Source organism: Branchiostoma belcheri, unplaced genomic scaffold, assembly GCF_001625305.1.
Source record: "Branchiostoma belcheri isolate BF01 breed outbred unplaced genomic scaffold, Haploidv18h27 scaffold109, whole genome shotgun sequence".
In the NCBI taxonomy this organism is placed as follows: domain Eukaryota; kingdom Metazoa; phylum Chordata; class Leptocardii; order Amphioxiformes; family Branchiostomatidae; genus Branchiostoma; species Branchiostoma belcheri.
In genome coordinates, this window is record NW_017802480.1 from 583,158 (window position 1) to 611,112 (window position 27,955).

General features: G+C 42.2%; 1 protein-coding gene and 1 non-coding gene across 2 annotated transcripts; both read right to left on the reverse strand.

Moving 5' to 3' along the window:
• On the reverse strand, positions 1-27,275 carry LOC109481381 (filamin-B-like). The gene is made up of 25 exons (XM_019783938.1): positions 27,162-27,275; positions 25,963-26,054; positions 19,997-20,093; positions 18,914-19,003; positions 17,802-17,986; positions 17,251-17,397; positions 16,955-17,032; positions 16,538-16,675; positions 15,909-16,082; positions 14,759-14,905; positions 13,988-14,218; positions 13,116-13,295; positions 12,193-12,339; positions 11,688-11,771; positions 11,328-11,465; positions 10,621-10,800; positions 5,785-5,931; positions 5,310-5,435; positions 4,749-5,000; positions 4,205-4,387; positions 3,740-3,847; positions 3,019-3,183; positions 2,484-2,633; positions 1,747-1,917; positions 1-1,340 (listed from the first exon to the last, which is right to left on the reverse strand). Exons 1-25 carry the CDS (start codon positions 27,233-27,235, stop codon positions 676-678), a joined length of 4,149 nt encoding a protein of 1,382 aa, XP_019639497.1. The 5' UTR covers positions 27,236-27,275; the 3' UTR covers positions 1-675.
• Positions 13,669-13,741, reverse strand: Trnam-cau. The gene has a single exon. It is a non-coding gene; the product is annotated as a tRNA-Met (tRNA).
• Positions 27,276-27,955: the final 680 nt, after the last annotated feature.

The following is a 27,955-nucleotide window of genomic DNA, read 5'->3' on the forward strand; positions in this document are numbered from 1 at the left end:
CCTAAGGAAACATATATTCATGTATACTGATATGATATTATGGCTCATAATATTAAGAAATATTGAAATGAAACACTTGAAATAAAACAATACATACAACTTGAAAATACACATGTATAACTTGAATATTTCTCTTAGGTAATGTAGTTTTCAATAGCATATGTATATGTATATCAGATTAGCTGTCGAGGTTTAACTCAGAAGTAAGATTCTGCACCAGAAGTTATTGATACGATAATCAACCCCATTTGCTGTTCATCATATTGTTGTGGTCATTATGTATAGTCATGTCGCGTTAGTTTGTGGAGGAAGGCACAGAAATCTGGACACAACGATAATATACGTGATGTCAGAATGTCAGAATACATACATGTATTACTGGATTATGAACATAATCATATGTTCAACTGTTTCACAGAGTTTAAGGAGTTGATTTTAAACCAATCCCAATGAGAAGTCTCTGCTTGATAAGGCAGTAGTTGAAATGAAACCTGTACAAATTGGAGGTCAAAGCCTTTGTTTTTGTTTTTTTTTCTTTTTTCCCATTTTCTTTTGTTTTAGACACGTCACCAAGAAATCTTCGAAATTGCCAGTGATGACATACTACTTTTCTCGGATATGTGATAGCGTTATATCATCTCGATAAACGTTTTTTTTTTACAAAATGCGGAGTTTCTAGTATGTTATCGCTGGCAGTTTTCTGGCCTTCCTCCCTTCACGCGCGTCTGTTGGGATGTAAAAATCAGACCTCTTGTCGATGTCGTCTAAGTCAGACCTGGGGTTCAGCGGGTAATACCTACTGGCTGGTTCGTACCCCTCGTACCGTGGATGGTAGTAGTACTGGTCCTTGCGTAACTCGAGGTAGTCCCTTGGTGGGAACTTGTCGTATGGCTCGTAGTAGCGATCGTAGACGGGGTTGGAGTAGGACGGTCGCTCGTACCCCTCTGGTGGCATCGGGTACGGGTATGGATCGACGTAGTAACCGTTGGCCGGCCTGCGGGGCTCGTAGGAGGGTTGCCGACGGATGGGGGGTGCAGGGGGCCGGTAGATCGGGTCGTCGAAGTCGCGGTTGCCTTGAGGAAGGTAGTCGTAGTCTCGTGGAGGGGGTAGTGCTGGGAGAGGAGGAGGTTCGACCATGGGAGGAGCGGAGTTGACCATGTCTTGGCCCTCCGCCATGACGTCTTGACGCCCGTGTACGATGACAGGGAACGGACTGCCAGGGACGTGTTCTCCGGACCAGTTGACGGCGATCTCGTACCGACCCTCTTCCTTGGGGATGAAGGACATGGCCACTTTCCTGTCTTCTTCGTTCAACACTTTGGATTCCAACCTGAAGGAATCTGTAAAACAATCAAGTTTCATTGAATTAACTTTACATAAGTCACATAACATTTAAGTCCTCAAGATTAAATGATGTGTAGTTTTGAGTTTCCGTAGCTTTACGACATGAGCAATTTAGATCTATTATGTAGAATTAGAACAGTTATTGCCAATGAGTATTTTATATTATTTAAAAAGGCAAATGTTGTCTCAGCCTTTTTGAGGAGCATGGTATTTGAAAGACTATAGCCCATCCATCTCCTTTCAATGCCTTTTACCTCCCCAACCGATGTCTGGTACCCATTTTACACCTGGATACAGTGAGGAGAGTCGCATAAAGTGCATTTACCTAGGACACAACGTCTAGCAAAGCAGCGCAAGGAAACCACGCACATTTGCCTTAGAACAGTGTATACTCCAGCCTACCTCTGGAAGGTCCGTAGACGCGGATCTTCAGCTCCCCAGGCCCGGCCTCGCTGCCGTCCACCAGGAAGTTTCCCTTGAAGCCGTCCAGCTGGCCGCTCTGCAGCCCCGGGCCGAACACTCGCACCTTGCTGGCGTCGGGCTGGTCCTCAATCTCTATGATGAAAGGAGAACCTGGAGGAAAAACAACGATTATGCCATTGTCATTATGATTCCCATACAGAATGCGAAAGGCGATACAGTGCTAAGGATTACAGTAAGACATATGGCACTTCAATATACCCATTTCCAATACATGGTCTTTGTACGTGACTTTACAACCTAATGAAGTATAGAATACAGCTGGTGTTACAACGTTACAACAGACATATACAGAACATATCTAGATATTCCCACTACGCGCACGGACAAGCGTTCAAAGACAAGAAATATCCATAGTCTCTCCAAATGAAGACATAGAAATCGAGGCTGAATGGCGTATTGAATACTGCCTGGCCAATTTGATACTGCATTGCAGCCTCAAAAAGGTCTTCCAGATCACAGACGACCTACCGGCGATGGGCTCGTCGTTGCAGCGGATCTCCAGGTTGTGCGGCCCCGCCTCGTGAGGCAGGATCTCCACCCCGATCGTCCCGTCCCACACACACAACCACACCCTCCCCCAACCCGACCCTAACACACACACACACACACACACACACACACACACACACACACACACACACACACAGATAACATACCGGCGATGGGTTCGTCGTTACAGCGGATCTCCAGGTTGTGCGGGCCGGCCTCGTGAGGCAGGATCTCCACCCCGATCGTCCCGTCCCCGTTCTCAGCCAGGCTGACGTCAGCACGCTTCGACGGGCCAGAGCAGCGCACTTTCATGTTACCTTGGTAACGACATTAACAACATGTTATTACATATCCGGATCAAGGTATTCAAAGCTATTCCTACACTAACAAGTCATAGGAGAATGATATTTGCAACTACATATTGTAGTCCATTCAAATGTTCACTATCTAAATATCCTCTAGAATATCTAAAGTACGCAGATACATATGATAATATTGTTCAATTTTGGAACAAAAGCTATTAAGGAATGCATGCAGTCAATTGCAATACCAAAGGGAATTGCTAGGGGACTTTCCCTTGTTTTACCTTCATAATACCATAGATCCATTGATAACTTCAAGGTATAAACCAAGAAAGTCATAATCTTAAACCAAGGCGGAGTTGAATGTGATCCCTTTGTAGAATGTAAAATGCCCTCTCACCTTGTTTTCCCGCCCTTCTCGGGTCGATGATGCCCTTGACCGTCCTGCCCAGGTTGCCGACGTCAGGCCCTGCATACGTCACCCGCCTGCTGTCGTAAACCTGGATGTCGAACGGGGAGCCAGGAACCTCCTTGTGAGACCACAGGCAGTTCATCTGGTACTGGCCTGGAAATAAGACAGTTCATACGTTTTAGAAACAACCTATCATACTTAGAACCCTCTGGAAGTACGGCATTTTACGGCGTTTGCTATAAGTACCGAGTGATCTCTCTCTATATATATATATATGTGGCTATTTTATTGTTGAAATGTTTCTCCAAGCAGATCCTACATTGGCATGACTGTAAGCACTGACCAAAGGAGTGACCATCGGCCACCTAAGATCTGCTGACGCTTCGAATTCGGTGGCCAATGGTCACTCCTTTAATCAATAGTTTTATCCTTGCCACCATAGTATCTGCTTCTAGGTTAGCTGAAACAGCTAGCCTCTACCAGGCTTGAGGGCGCTCTGGGCCGGCAAACTGTAAACTGGATGGCTAAACTCCCTCTGCGTGTTATCTCTCTATTTGGCCAATTTCTACTATTTCCAGCCGCGCCCTCAAGCCTGGTGGAGGCTACATTAGAATGGCCAATTTGTTGATCTACACAGTGTTCTGCTCACTCTTAGTCATGAATAATTCAATATACAGTAATATAGACAGTAAAAGGACACAGGACATACCTGGCTCGACGGCCTCGTACTTTGCCTTGTAGACGTTCTTCTTGCCAAGGATGGGCTCCAGGGCCACGTCCACAGGCTGTGGACCGTTCATGGTGACATGGGGAGAACCTGCATGAGAACAGATCAAATCTTTGTGATGCAGTTATGTGCCCAGTATGTTGGCTCTAATATTGTAGTAATTTGTGAGGGCCCAACCTGGCTCACAAGGGTATCAAAATATAACTATTAACGAGGATGAATTTTCGGTTTTAACCGTTAGATTTGTTTTATATATAAATACACATATAAATATACATTGCCATCCATGAAATCCGCTGTGTAGTTTTCCTGATTCGTGATACGAATACCAATAGAAAAAGGATACAAATATGTGATATTTTGCCATTCACAAATGCCTCACCAACATGGCGGACACCAAATGACATCACAGTCACGTGAGTACAAACAGCCAATAGCGTGCCGTACCTCTCCCCGCTCTGCTGCCGTCGATGATGAACTCCTGCATGGTGCTGCCCTTGACCTCCGGCCCCAGCCCGGGCCCGCTCAGCTCCACACGCCGCGCGTCAACAGCGTACTGGTCAGCGTCGCCGATCAGCGGGGACCTGTTGATGTGGTGGTCGTTCCACTTAATGTCTATGTTGTGCTCACCTGGAAACAATGGCAAAAATGTTGGGACTAAGAATAGAACGTGTAGTTATGATTCAGACAGCTCTTGATATGTTGCACAACTGAAAACACCGAAAATGAATTTACAAAAAATAAAGGTTTAGAGACATTTGTGACACTAAGTTGCCATTATTTCCTGATTGATAAGATGCGATAAGATGTAACTGCGTATGCGTTTATGATGAATATGAAGAAAGACAAGATTTCAAATTGATCACTGGCCATTGATGTTTTGACCTCTGTGGGCGAAGGAAGGAAGGAAGGAAGGACGAAAGGAAGGAAGGGATGAAGGAAGGAAGAGATGAAGAAATGAATGAGGTTTATCATAAGAGAAGTAATATACCCTCTTCTTCTGGAACGAAGCTGACGTAATGCTTCCCGTCAGGCTTCACGTCCACGTCCACGGGGAGGTCACGTGACGCGCTCCTGACGCGTGACGTCATCCTGCCCGGGCCGGCCTGGCTGGTCGTCAGCGGGATCGTGCACCGCTCGCTCACCACCAGGGGAAGGCGCCCATTGGCCGCCAGGATGCTGTCCATCCCACCAATCACAGACACGCGGTGGGGGTTCACGATCACTGGTTGGAAGGGGCTCCCTAATTTACATAAAGACGGTGAAAGTGAATATTTGTTTTGAACAGGTGGCAATTGGTTGAAGCTATAGCCCACCAGAGACACGCAGTGAGTCCCTAATTTGCATAAAGCGATAGTCGCTTAGACACAATAACGCAACATATACTTGTTTAATTTTGTCCATTGTGCATGGAGTCCAAGGAAAGACATTATAAAAATTGGATGTGGAACACTCGCGAGTGTATTTTCCGCTGAATCGTGCTTTAAAATTCAAAAAAGGCCAAGAGGAAAACGTTTTAAGCGAGAGGAGGGGGAGAAAGGGAAAAACTTACCTGGTATTTCTTTCCCACCGTGCGTGATGTCCACCACGTGCACACCAGTCTCCTTCGGTACGTAAGAACACTCCACCCTGTCTGCATGCTGAACCACACTCACGTTGTTACACTCCGCGTTCGGGCCTATATGCAGAATAAAAAAATATGTCAGCAATTTTGAGTTTGTGTGTTAGGGCCTTTGTTAACTAATTAAGTACTCAAATCGGCCTGCTGGACACTTTATTTTCACTGAGGTCACCAGGGTCAGGATCGGACAAGACTCAAGATACCAATCTGCTACGTGTATACTTCCTACTTTTTTTTGCTTTCTTCACGAAAATGCTACCTTAATATGCAAATGCCTTAAGGTGCAACTTGCAACAGTTCATACATCATACATAATGATGTCACACGCGTCTTTAAATCACCAACATGGCCGACGCTGAAGTACGTCATTATCACATGACGGAAAATGCCCTATAGAACTACTTACCAAAGACTTGCACGTCAATCTTGTCCTTCTTGCAGCCGGCCGTGTCCACCGTGAAGTCGCAGGCCCGTCCTTCCAGCCCTTCCCTCAGGCCGTTCCCGCTAGCTATGGGGGACCGCTCCGGCCTCACGTCCGCAAGCAGGGGGCAGCCTGGGAGAAGACAAAATGCAACGTCAATATATACTTTACATGGCAAGGAAGAGTGGTATGGAAGAGAAGGCACGTTGAATAGCGTCCCTCAAAGCCAGGTAGAATAGTTCATATGTCGTTTGGTGTACCCTTAATCTTAAGAGTCAACTATCGTATGGTCTTAAGAGCAAATGTCTGTAAGGATCAAACAATGGTGGCAGGGGTCAAAAAATCGATTTGGTTCACATTTTGCACAGTGATAGTACTTGGCCCACAACCCCTCAAAATAGCTTTTTTTCTGCTCCACACGGATCGTTGCCATGGAAACAGCCCAAACATGTTTTGGGGCCATTTTCCATGATTTGGGCATGCCAGAAACATGAATATTGCCAAAGTTTAGGACGCGATTACAAACAAATGCTTGAATATATCGGAAAGACAAAAACTGTGCTGAAATGTCCAACTTATCTGCTTTTCTAAAATAGCTTTAAAATTTTCAAGAGGTCCGTTTAAAGGGTCTGGGCATCCCTAAGACAATACAGTGTTTTGGGCTTTTGAAATATCCCTATTTCTGCCCATCTTTGAAGCGCCGTAACTCCAAAGATGGTGATTTTTTTTCTTTCAAAATGTGATAACAGATACATAATGATATTTGCTACAAAATGCATGTTTGTAAAGTTTGGCCAATTGTTTGGTTCTCACGTGGTTGTCCTCGGAAGTAGGTCATATTTTACATTTCAAGAAAAATACAATTTTTTGTCATATTTAAGATACAATATATACAATACAAAAACAGCAATCTAATACTACCTTAAGTAATAAGTAATCCTATTGATTGTCTATCAAATGAATGCTTGTGGAGGTTGGAGTCTTGTTTCGTTGCTGTGTACTTGTCCCTGAAAATAGGCCATGTTTTGGACATGTGTTAAAATTATCATTTTGGGCTAACTTTGAAGCTTTACAACTGACAAAGTAGGATGTTTTTGGATCCAATCTTTGTAGGGTAGTACATACATGTATTGTGTATCAAATGATATCTTGTTGAGGTTGGAGTCTTGTTTCGTTGCTGTGTACTTGTCCTAGAAAGTAGGCCATACTTGGGACATGTGCGGAAATTATCATTTTTAGCTATTTTTGAAGCTCTATAACTGACAAAGTAGGATGTTATTTGAATCCAATCTTTGTAGGGTAGTACATACATTTATTGTATATCAAGTGATATCTTGTGGAGGTTGGAGTCCTGTTTCGTTGCTGTGTAATTGTCCCAGAAAGTCGGCCATAGTTTGGACATGTGCGGAAATTATCATTTTTGGCTAACTTTGAAGCTCTATAACTGACAAAGTAGGGTGTTTTTTGGATCTAATCTTTGTAGGGTAGTACAGACATTTATTGTGTATTAAATGATATCTGGTTGAGGTTGGAGTCTTGTTTCATTGTTGTGTAATTGCCCCTGAAAGTAGGCCATAGTTTGGACATGTGCGGAAATTATCATTTTTGGCTAACTTCGAAGCTCTATAACTGACAAAGTAGGGTGTTTTTTGGATCTAATCTTTGTAGGGTAGTACATACATTTATTGTGTATTAAATGATATCTTGTTGAGGTTGGAGTCTTGTTTCATTGTTGTGTAATTGCCCCTGAAAGTAGGCCATAGTTTGGACATGTGCGGAATATTATCATTTTTGGCTAACTTCGAAGCTCTATAACTGACAAAGTAGGGTGTTATTTGAATCCAATCTTTGTAGGGTAGTACATACATGTATTGTGTATCGAATGGATTCTTGTTGAGGTTGGAGTCTTGTTTCGTTGCTGTGTAATTGTCCCTGAAAGTAGGCCATATTATGGACATCTGCGGAAATTATTATTTTTAGCTATTTTTGAAGCTCTATAACTGACAAAGTAGGGTGTGTTTTCAATTCAATCTTTCAAGGAAAGTACAATATAATTTATTGTCAAAGAAATGAATGCTTGTGGAGGTTATAGTCTTGTTTTGTCCTTGTTCAAATTAATTCTGTAGAGGTACATGTACATGTAGGTGATGATGGTAAGAAAGCATTAGTTGCTCAGACGTTGATAGGCTGTTTCATAAGATCCTCGGGTTTTAGCCAGAATCAACAATGATTTTAGCTTCATCATATTTTGAGGATGTAGCGTTGTAAATATGGTACTTGAAACATTGCTATCCTAACGACTGCAGTTAAGATACAGTGTAGATGCAAATGTACATGACCACAATCTGCAAATGACAACTTGAACAACTTCTTTGAATAGCCCTTCTTTGTTCTGTTAGTTACTATACTGTAATAATGAGTAACACAGGAACAATGAAGTATCAGCTTACTGGAACCTTTTTCACAAAATGATGTGTCTTTGGCGTTTCATTATTTTCAACTCAATTGACGCTAGTGTGGTTGCTTACATTCTTGAAACTTTACAGAAATGTCAAAGGAATTAAGACAATGCTTTGGTTTTGAATAAAAGACATTTTTTCAAATATTCAAATGACACATAACTATTAATATATCGAAACGTGAGCAATGTTTCCTACTTTCGGGGACAGTTACAAGAAAACAATAGAATATGTCCTAATTATGACTTACTTTTAGGGAAAAGTAAAGAGCAACTAAGCAAGAACCCACCTTCTATAGGCCTTCATTTCATAGACAATAGATTAAGTTACTTCTGCTAGAGAATTGAATTTGAATAACGTCCTACCTTGGCGTTTATAGGGCTTCAAGTACGGAAGTGCACATGTGCTAATATCTTTATATGTTTAAATCTGGGGACAAGTGCACAATAACGACACAAGACCCGAACCTCCATAAGTATTCATTTGATACAAAATGCATATGATTATGTGCTTCCCTTAAAAGATTGAATTCAAATAAAATACTACTTTGTCATATTTACTGCTTCAAAAACAGACGTATATTATGCAATTTCTGTAATGTCCAACAATATATGGCCTACTTTAAGGGACAATTACACAACAACGAAACAAGACTCCAACCTCAACAAGAATTCATTCGATACACAATACATGTATGTACTACCCTACAAAGATTGGATTCAAATAACACCCTACTTTGTCAGTTATAGAGCTTCAAAGTTAGCCAAAAATGAAAATTTCCGCACATGTCCAAACTATGGCCTACTTTCAGGGACAAGTACACAACAACGAAACAAGACTCCAACCTCAACAAGATATCATTTAATACACAATAAATGTATGTACTACCCTACAAAGATTAGATCCAAAAAACACCCTACTTTGTCAGTTATAGAGCTTCAAAGATAGACCAAAATGTTAATTTAAGCACAAGTCCAAAATATGGCCTACTTTCTGGGACAATTACACAGCAACGAAACAGGACTCCAACCTCAACAAGAATTCATTTGATACACAATAGACGTATTTACTACTCTACAAAGATTGAATTCAAATAACATCCTACTTTGTCAGTTATAAAGCTCCAAAGCTAGCCAAACATGATAATATTCCGCACATGTCCAAACTACGGCCTACTTTCTGGGACAATAACACAACAACGAAACAAGACTCCAACCTCAACAAGATATCATTTGATACACAATACATGTATGTACTACCCTACAAAGATTGGATCCAAAAAGCATCCTACTTTGTCAGTTGTAAAGCTTCAAAGATAGCCCAAAATGATAATTTTAACACATGTCCAAAACATGGCCTATTTTCAGGGACAAGTACACAGCAACGAAACAAGACTCCAACCTCAACAAGCATTCATTTGATAGACCATCAGTAGGATTACTTATTATCTAAAGTAGTATTAGATTGCTGTTTTCGTATTGTATATATTGTATCTTAAATATGACAAAAATTTGAATTTTTCTTGAAATGTAAAATATGACCTACTCTCGAGGACAACCACGTGAGAACCAAACAATTGGCCAAACTTTACAAACATGCATTTTATAGCACATATGATTATGTATCTGTTATTACAATTTGAAAGAAAAAAATCACCATCTTTGGAGTTACGGCGCTTCAAAGATGGGCAGAAATAGGGATATTTTAAAAGCCCAAAACACTGTATTGTCTTAGGGATGCCCAGACCCTTTAAACGGACCTCTTGAAAATTTTAAAGCTATTTTAGAAAAGCAGATAAGTTGGAAATTTCAGCACAGTTTTTGTCTTTCCGATATATTCAAGCATTTGTTTGTAATCGCGTCCTAAACTTTGGCAATATTCATGTTTCTGGCATGCCCAAATCATGGAAAATGGCCCCAAAACATGTTTGGGCTGTTACCATGGCAACGATCAGTGTGGAGCAGAAAGAAAGCTATTTTGAGGGGTTGTGGGCCAAGTACTATCACTGTGCAAAATTTGAGCCAAATCGATTTTTTGACCCCTGCCACCATTGTTTGATCCTTACAGACATTTGCTCTTAACTACTCATGTTTCGTTGTTCTTCCATCAAAAAGGAACCGATTGCAATATGTTGTTACCTTGGGCCGTAAACAAACTCGAAAGACCAAAAAAAGGGAAACGATGCTGTGGTCTAGTCTATATTGTACTAATTGTGAGATAAGAGCTAGTACATACTGTAAAATTACATAGCTTTTGTGTTTCTTCAACGAAAAGTGTAAAAATTAGTGTTCTAGACAGTCACCTAAACTCAAGAGGGATACAATTTCCTACGAACCTTAACCTTTTTATCAGATTGTCTCACCTGGAACGATTTCGTTGTTGAAGTAGACCATGACGTCATGTTGTTCGGGAACCTTGGGCGTGAAGTTGACGTCATACCTGCCGCTGTCACGTGGTGACTCCTTCATGTCGCTGTAGATCTGACGACCCTGGCAGCTGACCTCTGACCTCAGGGTGCCCTTCCCGGCTTCACTTGCGTTTACTATGAAAAACGGCGAATTGAACAGGACTGTATTTCTAATCTGATTTGATTTTGTTTTGCATATGCAATAAAATCAAAACTAGAAATGTAAAATTTTCAAAGGAAATGTATAATGTTTTCCTTTATGTGGTCTAGCCTAGCAAACTACTGCTTATTCTTACTCAAACACATTCATATACTAGTATAGGGTGACCAGCCCCTCTATCTCAGTCCTGCTACATAAATGTAATCCAACACCACAGGGTGTCTCCTACAGCTACAGCACCAGTTACCATGATGACAGACGTTTGGTCCGAGTCATAGAGAAGATGAAGACAGGGGTTTGAAAAACCCAACACTACAGGGTGTCTGCTAAAGCACCAGTTACCATGGTGACAGACGTCTGGTCCACGTCATTGATCTTATGTGTTTGGAGAAGATGAAAAGTTTGAATTAGAAGACAAAAAATTGACCTACACCATGGTGACAGACGTCTGGTACAAGTCATTGACCTTATGTGTTTGGAGAAGATGAAAAGTTAGACCTACTCTGGAAGCCCATGGGTTTTCCGACTTCTCCTACTCCGATGTCACTGACGTTTACCCTCGTCAGGTCGTACGCACGCGCAGTGAAGGGACTGCCCCTCACCTGCTCCGCTCCATACGTCACGGAAATGGTGTGGTTGCCTAGGTAACACAAACAACGGATGGTTCATGTAACAGGTAACGTTGAACTACAGTCTGTATACGAGTACCAATGCGAACCTAGGCAAAGATCGAGGTGTCTGTAATGTGTTTCATTGATATTGGAAAAAGGCCTGGAGATGCAGTCGAAATATTAGTAAGTCATTACAATGTTAAGTTGAAAGAAAAATTTATTTTCTATGGTATTTGTTTGGCTGTACTTACCCACTAAGTTGGGTACATATTCACAAGTGTAGGCACCGGATCCAGAGATGTTGACAGGGACCTCTCGTAGGTCAGGTCCTAATGCTGAAAACAGAATGAAAATAGAGAATATAATATTATATACATGCATTTAGTTTACTGATACTTAAGTTTATGTTCGCTCTTATACAGGCTCACTCCGATTAGTCAATATAACATTTGCAAGTACAATATATTTAACTTCACATAGTCTAGCTGTTGACTTATCTACCGATGAAAAACAAACATATCAATTATGCAAGCCAAGGATAATGTTGGGCAAATTTCTGCAAACGACAAAATCGCCTATCGTGTTGCCATGGTTACCTGTGAGGTGCAGTCGACAGAATAGCGTTACTATGGTTACCTGTGACGTGCAGTTGGCAGAATAGCGTTGCCATGGTTACTTGTGACGTGCATACGACAGAATAGCGTTACTATGGTTACCTGTGACGTGCAGACGACAGAATAGCGTTGCCATGGTTACCTGTGACATGCAGACGACTGTCCGGTTCCCCCGCGTGAGTAGCGTCGACGCTGAAGACGGCTGGTTTCCCCACAGGCACGTAGTTCAGCCCGTGTCCCGACACCGCCACTTGTGACACGTCTGTCACTTTTACACGGTGGGGACACCCTGTAGTAGTAAATAACAATCAATTAATCAATGGATCTATCTATCTATCTTTCTATCGACTAATTGATCCATTCTAAAGACGGCGGTCTTCTCTACGGGTACGTAGTTCAGCCCGTGGCCCGACACGGACACCTGGGACACGTCTGTCACTTTTACACGGTGGGGACATCCTGTAGTAGACAATAACAATCAATTAATCATTTAATCAATCTATCAATTAATCAGCCCATTCTAAAGACGGCAGGTTTCCCCACGGGGACATAGTTCAGCCCGTGTCCCGACACAGCAACTTGGGACACGTCCGTCACTTTTACACGGTGGGGACATCCTGTAGTAGTCAATAACAACCAATCAATAAACCAATCGATCGATCGATCAATAAATCAATCGAGCGATCCAATGATCCATTAATTTCATAAAGTTGCCCTAATATATAACATTCCTGTAGCTAAACCCTTTGAAATTCAATAATAATCAACCAATCGATCATTCGATAAATTGATACATTGATTTTCACAGTTGACGAGCCATCACATTGCGTTAGTTATACATGTAGCTATGATTAATACTGAAGGCTTGAAAGAGTGCCATGTATTCATAGTCGATATATATCTTAATTTGGAGCCAAGATAAACTACCTGACAAAAGAAGTCATTAAATCATGCAAAATCCAAATGGATATACTTAGTGATAAAGACCAAAATGTTACGTTTTATTCATAATGTTGAATAAGATACGGCCTTTGCCACTCTACGCATTTGAGAAAATAAACTAACCAGGGACGACGTATCCGTTGAACTTGACGTTGACGTCATGCGTCTTGCACATCTTGGGCACGAAGGAGACGTTGTAGTTGCGGCTTCCGCGGGGGTTTTCCGTCATGTTCGTGTGGATGCGGTGCCCCATGCACGTCACTTCCGGTTCGACGTCACCAGCCCCGGCTGCTTGGGCGTTCACTGTGAAACCAAGGTCAAATGTTTTCAATAGAATTTCTCTGCACAATTACACAAGAAAACTGTTACTCAAGCTTAAGCAACTGGATAGATTGAGTCAGTTGCTTGAGTAACAGTTTTCTGGTGTATCTCGTTACCTGGATGTCTAAACATAATCGACAGCTTTGCACAATTGTTCATTTCACTCGCAATTAAACAACTTACAACGTTGGTGATGATGATACAATTGTGATTCAATAGAATAGGGTGTTAGTACTGACGTGATTATGACGCAATTTAGTGAATAAAACAAGAACACAATACACCTTGTATTCACAAAACATGTTTCACTGAGGCTTTGAAGTCTCCAATTCCTTTTTAAAAAGAAAAAAAATTCTGCCCCGTGTGAGGATCGAACTCACGACCTTCAGATTATGAGACTGACGCGCTGCCTACTGCGCTAACGAGGCTGATGGGTATTGCAGGCAACAACGCAATAAACCCAGAAATGACTGGGCCATTAGAGCAGTCCTTGCCGAACTTTGACCCAATGCTCACCTGTCTACAGCAATAGGGCCAGATAGCTGGTGAAAACCGCGATATTCGGTCAGAAATTCCGGAAAATTCTTCTAAGTTGAAGAACAGTATATTTCTCATTGTGACCCTCTTACTAAAAGAGATTTATAATAAATAAGCAACCCAAAAGCAAATCTCACCGGTGAAGTTGACCTCCCTGTCCACCATGACAGAGTCCGGTACGTTGTGCACCTTGACGTTGTGAGTGTGGTAGGCGTGGCTGGTGAAGGGACTGCCCACGATGGCAGAGGTCCCGTAGTTCACGTTAATGCTGTAGTCGCCAACCTCCCGCGGCAGGTACTCGCAGTTGTACAGGCCGGAGCCGTTAGTGTTCACGTTGCAAGGCACATCTATATAGCTTGGGCTGAGCACTGAGGATTGAAATGGTTCAAAAGTTAGCTATGGGTTTTACATTGTGTTAATCGTGTCTCTTGTATCTACAAAGTTCATCTGTGTTAGGAGAAGTCATTATGATCAAGATTTTTTGTTCTGTTGGAAATAATCTTGATCACAACATATCTCTTTTATTTTATGGTCTTTTTCTTCAGAGCGTAACTATTATATCTTCAAACAAGTAGGAAGCAAAATCATAGCCACCAATAAATGTCAAATTCAGAATTCTATAACAAGTTTATCAACTGAAACAAGTTACTTATCATCAGATGTCACCTGTAATGCTGTTAGGCAATACACCATCATTTTTTTTTACAAATAAGAAAAGAGAATATTAGAGGCTATCAAAATACAAAACATTAGAGGCTATCAAAAAATACAAAACATCAGCGGCTATCAAAATACAAAACTGAAGTCAAAACTTGCTCACTACTCATCGACAGTCTCCTGTCAATTGCAGACAACTAACTGTACAAAATGAGGAAGGACTGTTGTAGGAAAAATGCATCTAGACTAACCTTTGGCTGTGACGCCGAGGTTGGGGTCCCCAGCCCTGGTGGCGTCCACGGTAAAACTGGCAGGTCTGTCCACGGGGACGCGCCCGAGACCCTCACCCGAGGCAAACACGTTCTGTAGGTTTGATACCTTCACCTTGTATGGGCTCCCTGTATTTGATTAACGAAACAACGGTTTGTTACCGGGACAATATTGTGAAAACACACCATCTCAACTGTTTATGTAGCCCCTACCAGGCTTCAAAAGCGGTTGGAGAGAGCAGAAATTGGCCAAATAGACTGATGACAAGGGGATTTGGTCCGGTAAAGGAGTACAGTTCGGGAACAGACACTGATTGTACTCTGTACTGCAGACTAACTTCCCTGGTATGTTATCTGTCTGGCCAATTTCTACTCGATCTTTCCAGTCGCTTCCGAAGCCTGGTACGGGTTACTGTTTTGGTATAAATCCGGGCAGCTATGAGATGGCAGACTAAATGCTGACCTCAGAGAAGAAACTGTGCGGCTGTGCTGGCGGTTACGACGTGCGCTATATAATGTAGGATCTCCTTCGTTTGTGCTGTGCGTATAAGGTTTTCTGAAATTATTAAATCAACACGACACACAGGGGAAAAAGAAGCACATATTGATGAAAACCAAGGATGGAAAATAAGGTCCACGACACTGTTAAAGGAAGGGAAAGAAAAGGTTTGTGGTTAAGAAACACAAAACGTCAAACAAGGGCCACGACACTGGGTTGTTGGGGGGAGGGGATGAGATGGGGCACCGCACATCACATCACCAAAGATAGGTCCCCAACAACCGTACACCATCCTCACTCTCTCAGGTCCCTACATCTCTTGCTGTATATGGTCCTGACAATCTGACTCATGCTAAGGTCACAGTTCCAAGCCCGGGGGTCGGACCGGCTGGCCAGTTCCCAGGAAAAGTATGATAGGTGGATATAAAGGGCAACAAACACAAAGAGGTTGACAACCCGGCCGGGCACCTGTTTGGAAATGTAATCTAAGCATTACTTTCGGCCATTTTGCGTAGTTCTCTTTCCCTGCAGGCGTAGCCGAAAATGCCTTCAGAAAGCCGGATATGTTACGTCTCTTCCGAATTTTATGGACCCAAACAGAGTGAGGATGCGGTACACTCTGACGTTGTTTACCGGGCAGAAGCGCCTCGTTGTACTTGATCTTGACCTCGTGCGGCATGCAGACCTTGGGAACGAACTTAATCTGGTATTTCATATTCGGCTCCTCCAGAACCCTGCAGGGCACCCTGTGGCCCGACGTCAGGACTTCCGCCTCCAGCCTGCCTCTTCCTGCCGCCTCTGCGTTAACTGTGGGGAGGGAGGGTTAAGGGAAAGCAGGACACCTTTATGATCATAATCTGAAACTCAAAAAACTAAATCTCATAGATGCGTAAAATGTTATATAGAGTGATTTTGAAGTACAGTACTTGGCGTCCTTAATACTAGAGTTGTGTGGCCCATAAATTTCTTCATACATGTACATAAGCTAGTAGCCAGCAGCATCATATGCATTCCAGTTCATCTTATACTCTTTCTTTTTTTCCCTACCTCCCGCCCTCTTTTTTCTTATCTTCTCTCTTCTGTTTTCTTGCTTTCTCCTTTACTCTATTTTTCTTTACTCTATCCTCTCTTCTCGTCGTCGTATTATTATACAATATCATCAAATAGGGCATAATGTTTAAACCCAGATAAATTCCAAAACGTGTATCTTAGGTCTTAGTTATTGTGACGTTAAAGATGAGGTAAGATTGTATAAGACATACCCTGTACTGTCGCCTCATCCTCCAGTTGCACCACCTCCGGCGCCTTGACTTTGACGTGGCCGGAGTCGTACACGTTGGCTTGGTACGGGCTGCCGTGGATGTGCTCGTTCGCAAACTTCACGCCGACCTGATGGGCTCCTAAGGCAAAATGAAAAGTATTTCGCGGCAATAAATTAAATCCCTCAAGAGATCCTACTTCACGTGTGCTTAACGGCAAGCATAACATATATGTGGTAAACTCCAATGGCAAAAAATTACAAACCATTTGTTGGAAAATTACGAAAATATCAGGTTGGTAGAACATAGGATATTGGGGTTTTCTTTTACACAACCAGTAAACACTATCACCTACTTTGGCCACACATAGCGACGAGAAATGTCTGATAGGCATCGAAACGTAAAGAAGTTGTGACTTACCCACTTCTGTTGGAGTGTACCGGCACCTGAAAACACCGTCTCCGGTCACGTGACATGGCACATTTCTTCCGCTTGGGCCTGCAATGAAGAATACGTCAGATTTGAAGAATTAAAACGCCAGGACTTCTTTCCTTTTATTTGATACGTTTTGTCAATTACATGCACCATATTTCAATCAATTACAATATCTGCATTGTTGCAAGTACAATAGAACGTCAGTAGCTACGATTCGAATGGTTGTGTTCCAAGGAACAGGTGGGCGGCCATCTTGGTCGTGACCTTGACGACTCGCTTACCCCGGATGTCGACGTCTATCCCGGCATCCCCTGCCCTGGTGGTGTCCACAGTGAACTGAGCCTCCTTCCCGACAGGCACGTTGCCGATGCCCTCCCCCTGCGCGAAGGCCTGGTTAGGGTACATCACCTTCGCCTTCAGTATGGTGGCTGGAAAAAACAACGACTGGTCATGACTTGGTTTTCTGATACAATCACATAGTGACACATATCATCATTGCTTACATTTACAAGATATTTCATTTCTTGAAATTTGTAAGCAATCGATTGTCACAGTTATCAATTTTGTAACAACAAATTTGTCAGTATATGTCATGTACTTAGAGTTTTTCCAATTATCTAGCTTACGTATCACATCACTTCTAATTTCTGCTGGCTCCCGGCCACATTCTTACACCTTCAAGTTCATCACATTTCCTGTTCCTTACCTTTAGACTTGTCACTATTCCCCATCCACGTGCTGTCAACCTACTCAGCCCTAACAAGCACTCCTACAAACCACACCCAAAACAATACTTAGATACCCGGAAGTAATGACTGTGGAGTCTCCTTACTTGGGAGACCGTTGAATGTGACGAGGCTCCTGTCATCCTTCGCAGCGTAGGTTGACGAGGCCGGCTGGATGTAGCGTGTCTTCGGCTGGGAGTACACCGAGTCTGTGTCATGGTTGGCCGGGTAGGTCGGCGTGCTGAAGGAGTAGACTGGACCTCTGGGCCGGTCCGTACTTCTGGTAGATTGTCTGAAGATGAGAAGGTGGTATGTATAACTGATAATGCGTACAATAAGGTGTTAAAAAGTAGTCTCGAACCAGATTAGCTCGATGGACTCAATGGGCAGTTGAGCTACTCATCCACTGGTCGTGACAGAGTATTTAGTAAATACTACATGCTGGAGCATTTCGATGCAGCGGAAAATTCCTTTTGGTCTTTTTCACATACAAATGTACAAAAATTTAAAGCAACTTCAAGGTGGGACCATCCAATATGGCTGGCAATATACTTACGTAATGATCACATGAGTACAAACACCTTAATAGGAAGCATATACATTTGTGTCATATTCACTGACAGATTGAATGCTAGTGTTTAGTTCGTGTGTTACGCCGAAGGGCAGTTATAACATTTATACAGATACAGATACAGAAGTATAGTGCAGAGTTGATACATGTGGAAAAGTGATGGTTATCATTGATAGCACTCACCGCCGGAAATCAACGTACATGTAAGCCACACCTCTTTAGGATAGAACAGGGGGAGTAAGTACACCAATGTGCAGGGTGAAGGAGGCACCAATGTGCATTTGAATGATGGTGGAGTACAGTGTAGTTCTAATCTAACATTTTCAGAGGTGTAACATTCATTATCATTACACGTGACAAGATGCAGCAGTGGTGAAGTGCATTTGGTGCTGCCTGTAAAAATAGTACGTGTTGCATATATGGTGCTAGATATTGCACACATTTCATGTAGGTGGAAACGGGGAGCACAAATGCCTCTCGTAACATTGATGTCACCAGTTGGCAGGCAATGATTCTCCATGCTAGGTTGTGGTTGAATTTTATACGTGACTTTATGTGCCGTGTTCGTTATTACTGTTTGCACAGTCTTATATCTTTGTGCTGAAACCGCAACATCAGGCTTTTCTTATTGCTTTCTGTCGAATCTACCTCTTAGGGGGTTCAGGGGACTCTTTGTGGTCAGTTTGCAGCTCTTGTGGTGGCGGAGGGGGATCTTCTGGTTTAGCGGGCACGAACACTCTGTGAGACAGCAGGCTGGAGAGTATTCCCACAGGACAAGACATTAGCTGGGTGACTAAGAGGATTAATCTACAGGCAGATCCTTCGATTACAAAATTGTAACCAAACTGCATGACATTACAATTACAAGCAGATCTTTCGGTGGGGGAAAGACAGTATCAAATTGGCCGGTCTGTAACCAAGGAGGTTTCAACCTTATAGCTATAGCCATTTCCCCACCGAAATGGTTAAAGACTGGCCATTTGATACCCCCCCCCCCCACCGTAAGATCTGCTTGGAGATTAATTACAATATTATTCAACAGGCAGGACACTATCCAATTGCTCACCGAAGCATTTTGGACAGTGCCTAAACGCCTATCGGATACTGCTCTGGGCTCAGGGACCATGCTCTGCTGGTTTGTTGCGATTTTGCCATCGAGAGACCTGCTTGGAGATGCTAAAAGATAAGATGTTGTTTACCAACGTCTAGAAAGGGGAACGCCCTGACCATATTATAATGTGTAATTGCTTTTTATACGAAACCGCACCCATCTTCAGTAGTACTGGCTAAGGAAATAAATGAGATCAGATATGGTAACAGTAAAGGTAATGTCATATCCCCTTATATCACGAGAGTTCCAATCTCGTGACTTCCAGGACGAGGTCTTCCCTTAGGCTGGTTGTTATTGCGGCATTTCTGTTGCCCTCTTCTTGGACAGACCCTGTATTTTTGCCCGTGTTGTCATAGATTGTGGACAGATGTCAAGGCTGGTTAATGTCCCAACACACAAACAGGTTGTTGGGAATACTGGATTTGTTCAGTCGTAAAATTGTTGAGCATTACATACAGACTGGAAGTAAGTACAGGTCTGCATCTATGTCACAAGACAACCGAGAATTAGAATTTTTTGGTCTGCATTTATCGTGTTGGGTACATGCAGCCCTGGGTTTTACAGGATTCAGCTGAGCAGGATCTGCTAACCCTGGTATGAACGGGACCTTATTTTCTCACCTATCGTCGTCCAGTTCCACGATCCTCCTGGTGTCCGGCAGGCCTGCAGTCATCCAGTCTCCACCATTCCTGTCATCCCAACGCCTCCCGTTATACACTGGGAAACGAAAATGTCCAGTTGTAAGAAATGGAATAAAACGTATTGCCTCATTGTATGGAGACGCTGTTTTCAGTGTGTGTGTGTGTGTGTGTGTGTGTGTGTGTGTGTGTGTGTGTGAGTGTGTGTGCCTGTCTGCAGCTGTCTGTGTGTATGTGTGCGCCACACTAGACGGCCACAACACCAGACCTAGAGCTCGAGTGCCACCATCATCCTTCAAGATGAAAGGGTGTCTACTACTATTAGTACTTCTACTACTATTACTACATGTATGTGTGTGAGTGTTTTCTTGTAACTGTGTGTCCGTAGGTATCTGAATATAGTAGAGTGGCCGGTGTGAAGGGAAGGAGGTGAAGATTTTGTTACCACAGACTGACAGGAAGGTTGAATTGGTCAGTTTTCATTAAACTATTACACAAATCTTTACCATAGTAAGAAAAATCGATGACATGCGGAAACAGGAAAATATAAAGGCGACATGGAATCAATTTGTAATGATGGTGAATAATATCGATCCATTCAGTTATTTCACGCAATGTAGTAGAATTATGACCACATAAGCTATACTGTATTATCCTGTGCATTAGAATGATAAAGTTATTTCATGAGTGGTCATGGTTTACTCGTGTTCTTAAGTTTGAAAATATCAGGGTACGCTTAACGTTATTCTATGAACTGTGTTATTATGTAACAGAACATACTGGTGCCATCATTCTAAGACCCAAGAGGGACTATCCTAATCTCGGGGGCAATCGTACAAACAATGGTACAAATGTAGGCAGTTTGGATAAATCTCTCGCTAGATTTTGGTGTCACGCGAAGCAAACCTCCTCTGGGAAACGTTTCAAATGTATGCTTGATGCGTATCTGTATAGCCTGTATAGCCTTTCGGCGTAACACACCAGCTTCTGTATCTGTATAGCCTGTATAACCGCCTTTCGGCGTAACACACCAGCTTCGCAGGCACATGGCACAGCGGCAGCTGGCTATATTACACATTACGACTTGTTACACGAAACCCTTGAACATCTAACTCTAGACATTGTTTAAAGCTATCTAATGACAATGCCCCTACTGTACTTGGTGACAGCGAGTTCCACTCGATAATTCTAGGAAAGAGTGAATTCTTGAACACCTTAATCCTGGTACTTGAAGGCATGACTATTTCTTGTTCTATTCTGGGCTATTATTAGGTACTTAGTAGTTGGGACGTCCACCAGTTTATTAGTCATATTGTACATCATGCATAGGATCCCATGTGGAGCTGTCCGCCATTTTTATATAAACATACTTTGCAGGTCATCGGTGTTTTGGATCAAGATTCCTCCGAATGCATGGGTATCAAATGGTGGGCAAAATGGACAAATTCTTAACATTGCCAATAGCTTTCACATGACCTGCTTTTTTGAAAGGTGGATATAACATTTCTATCAAAACATACTTTTAAGTAATCTGTAGCTTAGATCGAAATTCCTAATCCAACACTATAAAGTGAACAAATTGAGAAAATTCTTATCATTGTCAGAGGCTTCTATATCACCAGAAAAGAACTGAATAAACCGAATAAAACCTATGACTTCGGCAAAAACATATTTTAGGTCCTAAGTAGATTCAATTGGAATAGCTATTGCAACTAATGCTAATGCTAATGCAAGTCAGATACTGTACTTATTGAGAAATTCCTTGCATGTCAGTAGGCTTTTGCCTGAACCATATCTCCAAAACATCCACACACAAAGAGTGCTGACAACGATACAAACAGCGTGCCGTCATCTACTGACCCTTGACCTTATACAATACACGTCAGCGGATGAAATATTTGAGACTATTGTGACGTTAGTCTAGTGTGCAATGCTTGTAGGTCATCCATGTTGATTTACCAGTACATCTTTTGTATGATGTTTATTTGGCATCAACGTTTGATAAAGTAGTGGTTGTAGTAGTATAAACTTGTCATTGTGTGCGCCTCTTTGACACGTAACAGGGGTACCTGAGTATACAGTGCAATTTTAAGGAATACAGTACAATTTTACGGAATACAGTGCAATTTTATTAGTATACAGTGCAATTTTACGGAATACAGTACAATGGTATTAGTATACAGTGCAATTTTTACTAGTAAAATTGCACTGTATACTCTGGCACCCCTGCATAACAGACGTCGGTTTAAAAGGTTTCAGGATGCAGACAGCTGGGACATTATATTTGCGACTGAATACGCTACAATTGCGAAAAACAGTCAACATATCACAGACCTTCAGTTGACACAAACGCCAGAGCAGACTTATGTTTGTGGCAACTGTACGAAGTCACGTATGTGATTGAGCTCAAGTGATTATGAAAGCTCCATCAACTGGTGTCCGTCGAATGACTGACAAGTAGGACATTTAAGACCCTGAAGTCACAAATGACCATGTGTAGGGACAACACTGTAACCTTGCCACGTAATATGCGAAATTGTGATGATAACTTCTTGTCTCTGACGGCCTTGGTGACACAACAAAAAGGAGCCTAATTCTCTGTCAGACACTCAGTTTACCGGAACAGGAAAAGTACAAGCTTCATTAACTGAACAGACCCTGTATTTATCTCCTAACGTTTCATTTGACATTTTGTACACCGATTCGTATGCTAAATCCTTGTAATTTGAATACGGGTATTGAGAATTTAGTATGAATGTTTGCAGGTGTCCTACCGACATTGAAGACACGGCAACAACAGGGACATCCATCTGAATCTGGTCTGGCCAAGGTTTCAAAGAGACAAGGCTAAAGTAAAACATATATAGAGCCATAAATCTTTAATTAAAACAGGGTTAGTCCCCAGCTTACAAGGGTGCTGCTCTTTTAAGTGTCAACAGTTGTATTCAGGTATTTTGACTCTTTGAATCCCCAGGTATTTTTAAAGCTATTTTGAACAACAAAGGCGGGCCGCCCGCTCACCACCTGTGAGGAGCTTCAGGCAACCCCAAACATGTGAGGACGGAGTTAATCATCACTTTGGCAGGGAATGAATATATATAAAACACGTTTATCTTTCATGGTAGGTATTTTGACATTTAATGGCATATTTTGCTACCAGTTTGAGTGTTACACTGGCTGGGATATCTTTCCATCTCTCTCTTTGTTTACAAGATGAGTGCCAAATGGTTGGACCGAGGGATGTTGTTGACAATGGGGCGTAGGCAACCTCAAACATGGAAGGACTTTGGCAAGGGGGAAATATATATCAGACACATTTCTCTCTCATAGTAGATATTTCAACAGCATTTTACTGACATCTTTTTCTATCAGGTCAAATATTACATTGGCGATCATATCTTTCCATCTCTCGCTTTGTTTACAAGATGAGTTATTCGTGCCAAATGGTGGGACTGTTGGGTGTTGTTGACAATGGGGGCTCATCCGACAGCCAAGTGCCTGGCATTCCCACAATGGCGATGTTACAACGCCCGAGGGGAGACGCCTCGGTGTTGCCACGAGAAGAATCCAGGGGTCAACACACAAATAAACTCAGCTGGAGCGCTCCGAGACCACAACAAAGGCAGAGGCACGCCTGCAAAGGTCGCCCTTCGCTAGTCTCCACCAGACTCCTTTTGCAGGCTGATGAATATTAGAAATTGGCCTAAAAAGGGAATATCATGGGCAGAGGAGATGGCCGCCATAGAATATCCAGCTTGCCTCCCCTGCCCATGATACTTATTCCTTTTTAGGCCGATTTCTACTATTTATCAGCCTGCAAAAGGAGTCTGGTGGAGACTAGCCCATCGCCGCTACGGAACGTGAGCAGCTCAAGTCCCCATAACGCTACACTTTCGTCTCCAGGCCTTTGGATCAAAGCCAACCGGGAAACTTTATATTTATCTCCAAGCAGATCTCTTCGGAGTCAAGACACTGTGTTGGCTACTGTACGTACACAGTTCAAGTCCCCATAACGGAATACGTTCATTCGTCTACATGCTTTTGGTAGCTAGCCGCTAGCAGGCTTCTCCGGTTGCGAAAAATAGTAGAATTTGCCCCAAATTTGCCAAATAGACGGAATAGTATATGGTATGCCATATGAGTTAGCTGGCTAAAAGGATACAAATTTTATTAATATACCTGTAGCTGTACGTAGCTTAATTAACTTGTTTCCACTAGTTTTGTTAGTGATATAAGTCGCTATAATTTTCTGTGCAAATAAAGAGTGTATATTCCATTCAGCAGGCATACATAATAAAATGAAATGACTAAGCTGCAATATTGAATACTAGTAATTTTATGACATCAACTACTTTCTGATGACCCATTTTACCTGACTCTACCGACCTGTATGTAAAGGAACATGGATATAACCGAATATTGGCCTTATGAATTATGAACACCATTTTTATTGAGGAGACAATACTCTGTTCTACAATGCAAAACCATTCCCGCATTATTTCGAGCAGGTTGGGCATCATCTTTCTTTTGGTACGAATTCTTTTAGCTCAGAAACGTACATCTATATTTTTAAAAGATTTACCACATTTGTGGAAGGATTGAGATAACAGGGGACTATCACCTCTTCAAGATGTCAAACCTGAGACCAGACTGTAAGGTTTAAACCATTCACATTGAGAAGACCCCCTTCTCTTTTCGATACGTGTGGTGGGATTTTTAACGTGTGTTTATATGAAATGGTAGGGGAATTCTAAAGATTTAAGCCAGGGACACGAAAATGATCTTGAGTAAGATTTGGGGAAATTGCTATCGTTATGTAGCTATAGCGTCTGCAATCTTTGTTCATTAGGATCTTGTCACTAACAGAGATAAAAAGCCTGATGACAAAGAACACCTAACGTTAATTAGGCAGTAGTGGCATCACCTGGGGGGTCTTCGGGTCTGTATCATATGACCGGTCGGACCGCATTGCTGCCTGGTAAGACGGCCTACGCTACAACAATCATAGCCATTCATTTAAATCGCTGCATAACCTCAAAGCTTTTTCTCACGGGCATGGGACAGGCCTCACAAAACAGGACGCCATGTCTGAAAATCTTAGTCGCATCCGTAGTCGCGTAAAATTAAACCAAGAACACTTGAAGGCCGACGTAATGAGGAAAATTTAAAGCTGCATGCGATATTCGCTAGTACCAGCATACTCAGATCGTTTTCAAATCTATCTTTCTGACACCTGGCTTATGAATGGATGGCAAAATATACACAGGGGACTCATTGGCTGATGATGTCAAAGAAAAACTGTATCATGTTTTCTGGATACGTGAGGGTGAGGGAAGTTCGGCCTTGAAGATTGACCTCCCTGGAGGAGAGGTCACCACCGAGAACATTCCGAACGAGCCATTAAACATGGCGGCGAAACAGAGAAGGAAGAGACCCTGGTTAATACCATATGGTCTAGAAATTTGCATTGTTCTTTTGCAATAACAACATCAACAGTTTGTCTGTATTATGAGGGGTGTAACGGACTGTTAGTCGCTGTGTGAAGTCATGCAAAACCAACAGAAACTAGTCCAGACGTTTCCTAGGGGGGTTTCTTTGTCTACAGGTGTGTTCTTATTATTGGGACTACGTCTCAAGAAACAAAACGTAAAGTCTTTCAAAGGATATGGGTTACCAATTCTAGGTTTAAGCAAAGCTTTTATTTTAGAATACATAAAGAGATTACTCTTTTCTAACTCAGAAACGATGAGGTTTTTCAGAAGCACAATTTCCGTATTCTTTACATCAATGACCATCTAAAAAGATCTGAAAAATTGACGAAGACAACTAGCAAGATGCCATCATTATGGTGAAGCGTGTTGTGTGTGAAACTTAAATGCGAATGCGGTTGGAAAAATACCACAACTGACAAGATAGTACACAAAAGAAGATACTATAAGGATACTCACTCGACGCCATATTGTCCACTCCTGTCGGTGGTCCCTGGTTATATTGTACGTCTCTGTATGACTGCAATGCCCTTGGTGGAGCCAACCTATAGCTGCGTAGAAAAATTGTAGACGTTCAGTTGATAAATCCGTTCGCACGATCAAACATAAAGTACAGAAACTTTCGCCCTACAGGCGTATTTTTTCCATCGTTTCCCTGTTGTAGCCCCGCCAGTCCAGAACACCTGACTGCGCAACCATTCATACACGGTCCCAACAAAAAGGTGCGCCGCGCGAGGCATGGTGGGATAGGGTGTTCGATAGGGTGGAACCGGCCGCCATTTGCCCGGGGGCGGCGTTACTGAAAACACGTGCACAATGCTTCTCACGGAAACCTCAAAATAACACTGCTTAGGTGTGCAATGACTTTATGAATAAGTTACAACAATTTTTTTGTACATCAAAAGATGAGAAGAGAAAGAAATATCTCGGTTTTTGTGAGTGAATTGTTGCTAAGGTTTTCATACCACAGGTATGCATAGCTGATATTTTCACCAAAAAAGGAAGTACTTAATTGGCAGCTCTAATAATCCCCCAAGTGACGACAGGAAAAGGCGTTTTTATGTCCAGTTGACAACGCCCATAATGTTTCCTTTGTGATTCTATCGTTCGTCATTACTAGACACAATACTTTGCATACTTACACAACACTACACAACAGACCACTGTATTAAATTGTAGTAAACTTTGTTATCAATAGAAACGATCTTATCTGAAATCCTATTCTAATGCACGAAACCATTCTGTAGAAGGCTGTATGATCATTAGATGTTAATTAGTTTAGATTCAGAAGTAACAACGTCCGTTCGGTTAATGTGCGTAAGGTTAACGTTACGTGTTGCAGGTATGTTTTGTCAACACTTTCAAAGGTGTAGCAAGATCATGCGGGGTAAGGTTAACATCTGTATCCATAATATCACCAGGGTCCATAATATCGCCACCTTGAGAAAAAGTGTGCTTAAAGATATTTTACTGCAACATACCCTAGGTATGTACATTTGATGTGTGAAGGAGTGCATACCAATAGTATGTTACAGTAAAAATATCTTTAAGCACACTATTTCTCAAGGTGGCGATATTATGGACCCTGGTGATATTGTGGACACAGATGTTATATGTATAAGTAATATGTATTGAACAAGGTGTTGAAGATGTCTTACCTTTGTGAATGTTTAGGTATTGTTGTTTTCCTAAAGACTCCACCATCGTATTGTACCCTTGTTCTCGACGGCATGTTTCCAGCTATCCCAATATCTCACTTGGAAATGATGAGGGGGAGGGGTGGTCTTAAAAACACAGTCCTTGGGATCTGTAAGGCGTAAAGTTGACGTCATTAGGATCTTAATTACCTCCATGATGTAATCTTAATTGTAATCGCTTACGTTGCTGCAATGTAGTTTTAATTACAGTACACTTCGTGACGTGATTCTGCTTCCGTTTCCGGTGTAGACTTTTTAAAACAGGTGGTCGCTGAGAACGGCCTTCGCCACTATCTGTGGTCAGTGTGGGTGTCTTAACAAAGAGGGTGATTTCCTTCCATTAAATTGACACAAATAACAGGTTACGAGCACTGGCTGGAAAGCCAAAAGTGTGTTCGTTTCTGCTAGTAATCACCATGTGACGTTTAAACTCTTTAGCTAGGCGATGTACGCAATTTGGTCGTACGTCAAAAAACTCCATTTTTACACGTGGGCAAAAACCCGACGGTATAAAAAAAACTACGTACGCATAGGACGAGCGCACGAAACGTCAAAAGACAGGAAGTATGGTGCAACGAGGTGCGAGAAACCAGGTCATGCCCTGTAACAGCCGTGCCATGTGAATGACTTGATGTGAAATACGTCAGTAATTTTGAAAATTATGTGGCCTTGGTCTGATTCACAGGTCAAGAATCATCTTGACGAACATGGTAATTCCCGTCAAGTCATTCGCGAGGGACTGGTCAAAATGTACT

Excerpts from the sequence above, each read along its gene's own strand:
- LOC109481381 (XM_019783938.1), bottom strand. The coding sequence starts at position 27,235 with ATGCCGTCGAGAACAAGGGTACAATACGATGGTGGAGTCTTTAGGAAA. Across the intron at positions 11,772-12,192 it reads CAGTCGTCTGCATGTCACAG|CATTAGGACCTGACCTACGA; the intron begins GTAACCATGGCA and ends TTCTGTTTTCAG. Across the intron at positions 5,436-5,784 it reads GATTGACGTGCAAGTCTTTG|GCCCGAACGCGGAGTGTAAC; the intron begins GTAAGTAGTTCT and ends TTCTGCATATAG.